Here is an 11956-nt window from a genome sequence, read left to right on the forward strand (position 1 = left end):
GAGAGAGAGAGAGAGAGAGAGAGAGAGAGAGAGAGAGAGAAGAGGAGAAGAGAAGGAAAGGAAAGGAAAGGAAAGGAAAGGAAAGGAAAGGAAAGGAAAGGAAAGGAAAGGAAAGGAAAGGAAAGGAAAGGAAAGGAAAGGAGGAGACAAGAAGGAAATAAGAAAGGAAGAGGGAAAGAATAAAGAAAGGAAATAAAAGAAAGGAAGGAAAAAAGGAAGGAAGGCAAGAAGAAGGTTGAATAAGCCATGTCTCAAAGGTTTCTTTGTGGAGGTCTAGCCATCCTACTTGCTCTGTAGACCAGGCTGGCCTCGATCTCAGAGATTCACCTGACTCTCTGCCTCTGCTTCATGAGTGCTTGGAGTAAAGGCAGGTGCCACAATCACAAGCACAGAGAACCAATTTCAGTTTAAGAAGTGTCTCTGGGAACTGAGGGACCAGGGAAGTTAGGAAGGAGAAAGATATTTAAGCTAAGAATAACAAGATAAATACTAGATTTCTGGATAGGGAGATGAGGAAATCATGTCTATGATAGTCTATTACTAATAACATTATAGATGTGTCCTGCTTAGTTTGGTTGTCAATTTGACATAGCTAAGAAGAGCAAACATCATTTGAAGAACCATCTGTCTCAGATAACCTATAGGCATGTCTGTGGGGGCATTTTATTGATTGTGGATTGATATAGTGAGTACAAGTCCACTGTGGGTGGTGTCATCCCTATTAACATGAGACTATGATGAATAAGAAAAGCAGCTGAACATGAGCCAAGGAGCAAGCCAGTAAATACTGTTCTCCTGTGCTTTCTACTTCAGTTCCTGCCTCCATATTTCTGTCTTGTGTTTCTGCCTTGCCTTCCCTCCATGATGGACTGCCACCTGCAAGCCAAATAAACTCTTTCCTTCACCAGGTTGCTTTGGGTTATAGTATTTAGCATGGTAACACATCATGCAAAGTAGAACCAGAGGCTGGGGTTAGCAGAGAGCTTACATCTTTCTTTAGTCTACTTGAAGCGCTGGGTTCAACCCCTGTATACCAAATAATGCTGATAATGATGATGATCATATATTTTGTCTGCCATTTCTAACCTCAGGGACATCACTGATTCCTTGTCTACATTTCAAATTTGAGGTCATTAGGGTAGCATTAAGTTCCTGCAAAATCCCCCTGTATCCACACAACTGCCTTTGGTGCAGCTGCTTGCATGTCTATCTCTAGATTTCCTTTCACTTGTCTGACGGTCAACTCCTCCTTTGGTGTCAATGCAGAAATTTCTCTGCAAGAACCCCAATCTAGAATGGCTATTCCCTCCTCATAGATTCTGTATCTATCAGCAAGGTATCTTCATAGATTCTGTATCTATCAGCAAGGTATCAGCAAGGTGCATCCCCCAGAAATGAGGCTATGGATGTGGGCTGCCTCTCTTCTGGGTGACAGGAAAACCTGATCGGCATCAGGGATTCCCCATATGGCATAGCTATTTGATCTGGAAACAGTGCAAGAAGAAGAGGCACTGACCCTCCCCCACTCCACTGCAATACCTGGATCAAGAATTTCAGGGGCCAATTGTAGCAGCGTACACTCAACTTCCAGTTCTTTGATCGTCCAAGGCCTCCCAAAATTTCAAACTCAGTAGGTGTGTACCAGTCCCCAGCTTCACTCTGTATGGACTTCATGGAGATCCCTGTAAAACCACAGTAGACTGATCATGAGTCTGCTTTGTCTCTGAAGCTCAGATTCGTGGCCTCCCACCACACTAGAACTGGAGCCACCCAGACTGTACTCAAAGTCAGTAGCAGAAGAGTCGCCCCCCTCTCTGGCTTCAGGAATCTCAGCTCAGCCCTGGAGTTCCCTAACGGACTTTGTTGAAGCCTTTCATATTTCTGATTTTTATGCCTGAATAAAATGGCAATTGCTACCAACAGAGCTTTTGAAACTACTTCAAGGTCACCGAGAAAAGGACAAGCTAGTGACTGACTACACAGGGTGAGTGGATTTCAGTGAGGTTGAGCTCTCCTGCTAGAGAACAACAAGAGTCTCAGAAAGACCCAGGCAAGGTGGAGGTGGGGCCCTCAGCTCAGAGCTGAGGCTGGAGTCTGCAACTCGGGAGTTCTGTGACATCACTGTCTAACCAAATTATTGAGACTATTGAAGAGAAGTTCACCCATCCCTGCAGTCAGAGGTAGGTATCATTTAAACATAAATGACATTTTATCCAGCAGAAATTTAGATTATTTTTTTAAAAAAAACTAGTCATATGCTTGGCATCTTCCTTATTATTAAAATGCAAACAAAATTACATTCGATACCGCACCAAGGTGATGATGATGATAATAATAATAATAATAATATAATAATAATAATGAAATAACAGCCATTAGTATAGGAAAGTTGGAGGGATCCTGCATTTCTCATGGGACTATACAACAGTGTAGCCACCACCAAAATCATTTGGGTGATTCCTTACTGAGTTCACCGTATGTATCATCACCATGACTTAGCAAGTCCACTTCTGTGTATGTGCCTCAAACTGAGTGTGCCTATTCCTACATATGTTGTACTCAAATTCTCAAAACAGCATTATTCATTAATCCCAGTGTAGAAATAATACAAACTGATGAATGAATAAAGAAAATGTGATCGGGCCCTAAAATGGAATATCGTATTATTTGGCAGTTAAAATATATTATTGCATAAACTACACAGACGAGGCTTGAAATCACCATGCCGAGTGAAAGCAGGCGATCATACTGGCACATGTCATAGATGTCATTTGTATGAAATGTGTACAGTAGGCAGATTTATAGAGCAGGAACTAGTCGGTAGATGCTCAGTAGGGCAACGTGGGCAAAAACATCAACTACTAATAGACAGAGGGGGGCACAAACACTTTCTCATTGTAATCTCTTATGATGTATAAAAGAAGAAAACCCCATTATTGGAGACTCTAAATGCTGAATTATGTGGTATGCGATTATAACTCAGTAAAGCAACTAAAACAATGAAATCTGTTGACTGTCATCCATAGGCTCATACTAAATGAGATCTGAGACGAAGTCCATTATAGTATGTATCTTTGCAAACCTTTAAGGCATATAATTGCAGAATATGTTATACCAATAATACAAATTAATCCTCATGGATATACTATGGGTCAGGCTTTATATTATTGTCCTCTATTTAACAACGAGTAATTTCATGCCCAGAAAGCCCCGCCCATACAACAAAAAGAGACCTCCTCTCTTGGCAAAGCTGAGTCTGGAACTTGGGTTCTCTGATTCTCAATCCTGTGATGCTATTACCATTGTTCTTCTTTTGGTCCCTGCCCTAGCCACGCCCACTCCCATAACCTCTGACCTGCCCGTCGCCATCTTGGGACCCTTCCCCTCTTCTGCTTCCTTGGCGTACGCACGCGTTTTCTCTGTCTCTCTCTTCTTTTATCTCTCCTCTCTCCTTTTATCTCTTTTCTCTGTCTTTCTTTCTCCCTCTTCCTTAATAAATACTTATGGATATTTCCTGTGTTTACGTGTCTGTTACCTGTCGCCACCGTGGGCCAAGGAAGCGTGCCCTCCTGTAGCCGCTTTCTCATGGCCGGCTCCGTCAGCCCGCCCGGGGATCGTTTTTTTTAAGAATAACAGCCATAACAAGTGCCCTGGCCTGGTGCTGCTGACACAGGGATGTGAAGGCAGAGGCTGAGGGTCCCTCCCCATTTATGTCTGACTGGAAGGAAAATATGCAATAGTTTCCATCTCTGGAGGGAAGTTTCTCTGGTTCTCTGGGCATCTCATGGCTCCATCCATGTTACTGTGAGCATCTACTAGGCATGGTTTCTTCAAGCGTTAGGATCCCTCCTGTTTTCAAGGCACCTCCCCCAGTTCCTTAAGTAATTCCCTTATTGCTTGTGATGTTTTTTATTTAGCAGTTGTAAATTAAAAACCTTGATACCTACCTTGCTTGAATCTGTCCTTGTGTAATGTTCCCTTCACGTCACCACATGTCACAGGAAGCAGCTCAGCACTGAAATCTGCATTTTCATTTCTGCACCTTCTTGGAACTGAAAAAGAAGATTTCTTCTTTTGTCTCACTTTGTAGGTGTGTATGCTCCCTCCTCTCTCCCATTCCTTTAACACTAGGAACACTTTACTTCTCAGATCTCTAACTTCTAAGTCTTTCTTGCAAGTGGCTTATTGGCTATGTAATGACAAATATTTTACCCCTAATTAAAAAAAAAAAAAAAAAGAAGGCTTTAGCAGAAAATTTTGGCTTTGATAAAATTGTCCTGATTCTAACTCTAGTGACCACCACTGATTGCTACGTGACCATGAAACAGACGCTGTCTGACTGTTTTGTTGTACTAAAGATGGTAGATAGAGATGGTCCTCTGATCTCCGCCAGTCGAGCCTGACCTGGCTATCAGCAACCTAGCAGAGTTGGGTGGGATCATCTCTACTTCCCCTTTTCCTCCAGGCTGCTCCATTTCTCCCTGAGGCACTGAGAGCAAACACAAACCCCTAAGCTGCCTTGCGGGTAGGCTGTGCCTTCAGTCAGTTACTGCCTGCCAAGACAAAGCAAAATGAATTAGATGGCCACTGCTCTTACTGATGTTGGTGACAGTGAACAAGTGGTGCTGACCTCAATTCCGTCAAAAGCAGGCTGGTTTAAAACTCACGGTAAGGACTGACCAGATGGCTCACTCAATAAACAAGCCAGCAACCAAGGTGGATGACTTCACTTGGATCCCCAGAAACCAGAAGGGAGAAGGGAAGAACCAACTCCTCTATGCTGTTCCCTGACTCCATGACACATGCACAGTTACATACGTGTGCACACATGAACAAAATAATAAAAAATTATGGATCTCTCAGTTCACATACCAGACCTCTGAATAGCAGGTAGCTATTAAAGAGAATAATGTAAATGAATATGTATTATGGTGAGGACCTCACTAAGGAAAGCTTCTACTCTTTAATAATCAAAGGATCAAAACCGAATATTACAAAATGAAAATGCACATATGTATTTATGAAAACAAGTAATACACGGAAATATACAGGAAAAGATAAAGGGGCTGGAGAGATAAGTCAGTAGTTAAAACCACTGGCTGCTCATCCAAAGGACTGGTTCAGTTTCCAGCACCCATGTCTGACAGTTCAGGACTGTCTAACTCCAACTACCTGCAGACGATCAAACACCTCTTCTGGCTTCCAAAGGCATCTACCCCAATGATGGGATGGTTCTCTCTCTCTCTCTCTCTCTCTCTCTCTCTCTCTCTCTCTCTCTCTCTCTCTCTCCTCTCTCTTCTGCTCCCTCTGCCCTCCCTCCCATCTATCTGTCTCTATCTCTCATACACATGCGTGCACACACACCAAAAGAGGGAGTAAAAATGTTTCAGAAGATAGGGAAGATCCAGGCGTGACGAGCACACTGTTAATACCAGTATATGGGAGGCAGAAGCAAGTAGATCTGTTGTGAGTCCCAGGCAAGCCTGGTCTACATAACAAGTTTCAGGACAGCCGAGACTATATAAAAAATAAATAAATAAAACCTGTCTTAAATTAAAAGAAAAGAGAGAGAGAGAGAGAGAGAGAGAGAGAGAGAGAGAGAGAGAGAAAGCTTGAACTCAAGACTAGGAGCTGTGGGGAGTATATATGGGAGACACTTAAAGTGGTTTCATCCTTTCTATATTTCACAACATCAAAAGCTTCTAAACCACAGTCTGTTGTGCAGGCCTGTAATCCCAGGACTAGGGAACTGAATGACAAGTTCAAGGTCAGCCTGGGCTGTAGAAGGAGTTAAAGGCCAGGGTGGGACACTTACGCGTAGTCAAGCACAGTCGAGGCCCTTGGTTCAATGGCAGTACTGGAAATGTATCACTTCCTGTGCAGTAGCAAACACCCTGACTGGCACTGTTTCTGAGGAGCCCATCTGATCACCACTGTGGAGCAGACAGAGGTTGACCATTTCCTTGTCAGAGGAGTCACCCTCCTAGGACAGGACGCTGAAGTGAAAATAAAAACGTGCAGCTTGCCATGGCCACGTCTAGCCAGGGCCTTTCTTGCCTTTTTTTTTTTTTTTTCTTCCTGGGATCAAAATCTGACAGGGAGAGCTCAGACCAGGAGTGAGCCTGGGACAGCTTCCTAGGTGACAAGTCCTGCCAGACAGGTAGAAAACCAGGACAGAGGGAACCCAGCTGCTCACCCTGAGACTCAGCTATTTAATTTCTTCCCTGAGGTGAGTTAGTGAAAGCAGGGAGGGGCAGAGTTCAGGAGACACACTCAGAGTTCACGAGATAACCACAGAACCGGTCACAGAGGTCACCAGGAGTCCCTGACAGCTGTGACCAGAGTCTCGTGACAGCTGACTTGGCACACAAGAATGTTACCGACTGTGGGTTACGGCAAGCTGGCCTTGCCGGAGGGTATCTTACTCAGTTCCAAAGCTCCGAATGCTCTTGCTGTCTGTCTCTCTGTCAATCTACCCCCCCTTCCCTCCCCTCTTCCTCTCTCTAGCCTCTCCTCTCTAACTACAGTGCAAAGCTTCTTCACATCCAAGGCTTTGGGCTGACTGAAGCTACAGCGACTTAATCAAGATATGAAATCACCCAAGCTGTCAGAGGGCAAAGTTACAGAGGGAGAAAGACACACCTGGTGATGATCTGCGGCTGCTATTTTTCATCTCTCAACTTCTGCCAGGGGCCTGGGAGGATGAGCTCTGATCCCTTGCTCTCCTCAGAGGCTTCCAGACTGTGAATTGTGACCCACAGCTGAGGACAGGAAGTAGGTCTGAACACTAACTCACCAGAAAAGGCTCCGCCCAGATGAGGAAAAAAAAAACAAAACTGAAAGTATTTCTCTAATCTCAAATGTGCTTCTCAGAGGTACTGTCCCTTCTTTCTTTCCTGCAATGTGGTGACAGGAGGGGGAGAGGGGGAGCCAGTTCATTAGTGGATTACAAAGGGGCACACCAAGGACATGCAAGGCCAGCTCCCAAGAGTGCCTTATTTATGCAAAGATGGAAAAAACAACAACCTGCAAGCAACAACAACAAAACTCCCCTCAAACCCAAACTGTTCTCAGTCACCCCTGTGTCTAGGGAGCAGTTGGCTGTATAATCCCCCCCTTTTCTTGTCTTGTCCATGACTAAGTGGCTTGGGTGGGAGAGAGATGAGGGAGGAGGGTCAAATACTTTCAGGTAATCTCTCAGGCTAGCAGGAGAATCCAGAGCTGGATCCTGACCAAGAGAAGCTTTCCCTCAGACCTCAGGGGAAGTAGGGGTGGAGGGGGAGAGATTCCCCCAGCTTTTCGATGCTCTGGATCAGAGCACTGTCTCTGAGGAGTTGTCATCCCAGCCTAGAACTCAAGGGTAGGAGGAAGCTGCCAAAGTGGTCACCAGGGCACAAGGACAAAGAACTTGTCCACCCTTCTGAGATGTGGACCTGGAGAGATGAGATATGGGCAGACACCTCTAGAGAGTCCTTCCAGGAAGCCCCTGAGGGATTATACACCAGGTTCCTCTCTGTTGCTCCATCTGGGAAGACTCTCACTGAGGAACCAGGGGACTTGGTGAGGTCTCCAGCAGTCTTCTTGCCTGTGCAGACCAGGGCTCTGTTCTCATCCTTAGCTCAAATGCACAGGGACAGGGCTGGAGCACGTCTGACTGACAGCAGCAGCCTGAGGCCAGGCCGGAGGTCAGATTTCAGGGCTCCTTTCACTGTCTTACATTTTAGCCAGGTCCCAATTCTGCTTCTATCAGGAATGAAGTTTTTCTAAATGATTTTGTCATAAATCATCTATATGTTTCTGTATGGGGCACGCACACATGAGTGCATATGGCTAATGATATAAGAAGACCGTGTGGGATCCATGAAGCTGGAGTTAGGGGCAGTTGTGTCACCAGATACAGGTGCTGGGAACCAGACCCTGGTCCTCTGCAAGAGCAGAATGCACTCTTAACCATTGAAGCAACTCTAGCCCCAGACAGTATTTTGACCCTCATCCTGTCTCTTCATGTTGCCTATCTGTCTGTCAGGTAGTATAGAACCAAGGTTGGGGAGAATGATAAACCTGGCATTTTGTGGCCCTAAACTCATTTACACTTCAGCATGAGCCTGTCTCTTTCCTCAAGTTCCCTTACCTGTGAACCAGGTGAGTACAGAGGCTGGAAGCCTTGGCAATCCTATGATCATGATGCAGTTATCCCCAGGACCTGGTGGGCTTTGGGTAGCAACATTTGAGCTCTTAGAGACTGTGCGGAGACTGAGTCTAACACCCTGTATTCGTCAGGGTTCCCTAGAGGAACAGAACTTATAGAATGAGTCTCTATGTATAGAAAGGGTTTTACTAGAATGACTTACAGGCTGCAGTCCAGCTAATGCAACAATGACTGGCCATGAGTGGAAAGCCCAAGAGTCAAGTAGTTGCTCCATCCACAAGGCAGGATGTCTCAGCTGGCCTTTTTTGTAGGATTCATTTTCTGGAATCCAGAAGAAGCAAGCTCTAATACCAATGAAGGACTGGACGAGGTAGCAAAAATAGGGCAAGAAGGCAAAGACTAACAGCTTCCCTCTTCCAAATGCTTCCAACAAAATGTGTAGCCCAGAGCAAAGGTGTGTCTAACCGCCCTAAGACCCCAAACAAAGGCGTGTTTTCCAACCTCAAATTCCAGAACTGAAGTAGACCCACCCAAATCCAACCAAGACCTCCATTGTTGGGTTTTAGTTCCAAACGTAGTCAAGTTGACAATCAAGAATGATTATCAAACAACCCTAACCGTCAGACCTCTTCCTAAAACCTCAGGAGGAAACTAAGGGGTCTGAGGCTATGGAGTCATAGGCTTTGAAATTTATGAGCTACTGGGGAGACAGAGGAGGAAATTTGAATATTTCTAGTGGGAGGTGTGAATGGGAAGAGATTCCAAGGCAGAGAAGGAGGAGGTCAAAGACACGGGCACACAGGAGGTCCACCTGCCGTCTTCTGAAGATCTGAGGACCATCCGTGAGAAACACCTTTGAAGAAGCCCAGGGTCCTGATAATGCTCAGGAGGAGGCAGGATGCTGATCCAGGGCCTCATGTCGGGGGAGTCCCTACCTCAAGTCTGCATCATCTCCCATAGCCCTTCAGTTCAGCTTCTGTTTCTTCAAGTGGACAAGGACAGAGATTCCCTGTGACCTGGGTACAGGTGAGAGACCCAGAGACTCTGCAGGTCATTGGTGTCAGACATGCCTTTCATTCACAGGCCCTTACCACAGAGGCTGGCCTTACACACCACACAGCAAGGCTAGTGACTTCCCTTTCTGTGCCTGCTATCTAGGTTTTTTGTTTTTTGTTTTTTATTTTGTTTTGAGTCAGGCTTTCTCCTCTGTGGAGCCCTGGCTGTCCTTGAACTCACTCTGTAGACCAGGCTGACCTTGAACTCCACCAGCCTCTGCCTCCCAGGTGAGATATCACTGCCCAGCCTTTCTTTTTTTTTTTAATTTATTAAAGATTTCTGTCTCTTCCCCACCTCCGCCTCCTCTTTCCCTCCCCCTCCCCCAATCAAGTCCCCCTCCCTCATCAGCCCAAAGAGCAATCAGGGTTCTCTGCCCTGTGGGAAGTCCAAGGACCACCCTCCTCCATCCAGGTCTCATAAGGTGAGCATCCAAACTGCCTAGGCTCCCACAAAGCCAGTTCGTGCAGTAGGAACAAAAACCCATTGCCGTTGTTCTTGAGTTCTCAGTAGCCCTCATTGTCCCCTATGTTCAGTGAGACCTGTTTTAACCCAGGCTTTTTCAGACCCAGGCCAGCTGGCCTTGGTGAGTTCCCGATAGAACATCCCCATTGTCTCAGTGTGTGGGTCCTGAGTTCCTTGCTCGTGCTCTCTCTCCTTCTGCTCCTGATTTGGACCTTGAGATTTCAGTCCGGAGCTCCAATGTGGGTCTCTGTCTCTGTCTCCTTTCATCCCCTGATGAAGGTTAATATTCAGGAGGATGCCTATATGTTTTTCTTTGGGTTCTCCTTCTTATTTAGCTTCTCTAAGAACCCGAATTATAGGCTCAATGTCCTTTATTTATGCCAGCCTTTCTTTTTCAACAATGATTTTATTCTCTTTTTAATTTTATGTGCATTGTTTTTTTTTCCCTGCATTTACGTCTTTATTAGGGTGTCAGATCCCGCTGGGACTGGAGTTTCAGCCAGAATGTGATCCTGGGAACTGAACCTGGACCCTCTGGAAGAATATGCAGTGCTCTTAACTAATGAGCCAGCACTATCAGAGGGCAGTAGCCACTTTCTGGTCAGAGTGGGCAGTAGCTAAGAATACAACCCCCAGGCCCCAGTGATTTCAGGTAGTCTCCTTAGACCAGGATTCTACTGCCATTGATGGGAACCAAAATAGTTATATACACTATCTTATCATCTGAAAATAACAAAAGTTTTACTTCTTCCTTTTCTATTTAAATCCCCTTGATCTTCTTTTGTTGTCTTATTGCTATTCCTAGAACTTCAAGCACTACGTTGAAGAGATATGGAGAGAGTGGACAGCCTTGTCTTGTTCCCGATTTTAGTGGAATTGCTTTGAGTTTCTCTCCATTTAATTTTTGTTGGCTGTTGGCTTACTGTATATTGCTTTTATTATATTTAGATATGTTCCTTGTATCCCTTATCTCTCCAAGACCTTTATCATGAAGGGGTATTGAATTTTGTCAAAGGCTTTTTCAGCATCTAATGAAATGATTATATGGCTTTTTCTTTCAGTTTATTTATATGATGGATTACATTGATAGATTTTCATATGTTGAATCAGCCCTACATCTTTGGGATGAAGCTGACTTGATCATGGTGGATGATTTTTTGATGTGTTCTAGGATTTGGTTTGTGTATTTTATTAAGTACTTTTGCATCAATGTTCATGAGTGAGATTGGTCTGTAAGTCTCTTTCTTTGTAATGTCTGTATATGGTTTGGGTATCAGGGTATTTGTAGTCTCCTCATAAAAAGAGTTTGACAATGTTCCGTCTGTTTCTATTATGTGGAACAATTTGAGGAGTAATGCTATTAGTTCTTTGAAAATCTTGTAGAATTCTGAGCTGAAACCATCTGTTTCTGGGTTTTTTTGTTTTTTGGTTAGGAGACTGTTGATGTCTGTTTCTATTTCTTTAGCAGTTATAGGTCTATTTAGTTTGTTTATCTGTTCTTGACTTAATTTTGGTAAGTGATATTTATCCAAAAAGTTGTCCATTTCCTTTCAGTTCTCCAATTTTATGGAGTACAGGTTTCTGAAATATGCCTAATGATTCTCTGGATTTCCTCCATGTCTGTTGGTATGTCTGCGTTTTCATTTCTGATTTTGTTAATTTGGATATTCTCTCTCTCTTCTCTGCCTTTTGGTTAGTTTGGATAAAAGCTTGTCTATTTTGTTGATTTTCCCAAAGAATCAACTCTTTGTCTCATTGATTTGTATTGTTTCCTATGTTTCTATTTTGTTGATTTCAGCTTTCAATTTGATTATTTCCTGCCATCTAGTTCTCCTGAGTGAGTTTGCTTTTTTGTTCCAAAGTTTTCAAATGTTCTGTTAATTTACCAGTGTGGAATTTTTCCAACTCCTTTATGTAGACATTTAGTGCTATGAACTTTCCTCTTAACACTGCTTTCATTGTGTCACATAAATTTGGCCATTTTGGCTTTCTGAAACTAGTGTTACTGTTTAATTCTAGTTTTAAGCCATGGTGATCCAATAAGGTACATGGGGTTATTTCAATTTTTTTGTATCTGTTGAGGTTTGTTTTGTTACCTAGTATGTGGTCAGTTTTTTTTGTTTATATATATATTTTATTGAGAAAAGGAAAAAAAAGTTTCCGCCTCCTCCCAGCCTCCCATTTCCCTCCCCCTCCTCCCAACCTTCTCCCCCTCCCCCCACTCCTCTCCCCCTCCCTCTCCAGTCCAAAGAGCAGTCAGGGTTCCCTGCCCTGTGGAAAGTCCAAGGT

General features: G+C 44.2%; 1 protein-coding gene across 3 annotated transcripts in view; it reads right to left on the reverse strand.

Moving 5' to 3' along the window:
- The window catches only part of LOC126489486 (nuclear body protein SP140-like protein), a 102132-nt gene that overhangs the window by 21078 nt on the left and 69098 nt on the right, over window positions 1-11956 (reverse strand). For all 3 annotated transcript variants that reach the window (XM_050123800.1, XM_050123799.1, XM_050123798.1), the window contains exon 12: window positions 1540-1682. In XM_050123800.1, the coding sequence (XP_049979757.1) occupies window positions 1540-1682 (143 nt within the window). The remainder of the gene's footprint in view (window positions 1-1539; window positions 1683-11956) is intronic.

The sequence above is a fragment of the Alexandromys fortis genome, unplaced genomic scaffold (genome assembly GCF_014885135.2).
Source record: "Alexandromys fortis isolate MF-2015 unplaced genomic scaffold, M_Fortis_MF-2015_v1.1 scaffold_220, whole genome shotgun sequence".
In the NCBI taxonomy this organism is placed as follows: Eukaryota; Metazoa; Chordata; class Mammalia; order Rodentia; family Cricetidae; genus Alexandromys; species Alexandromys fortis.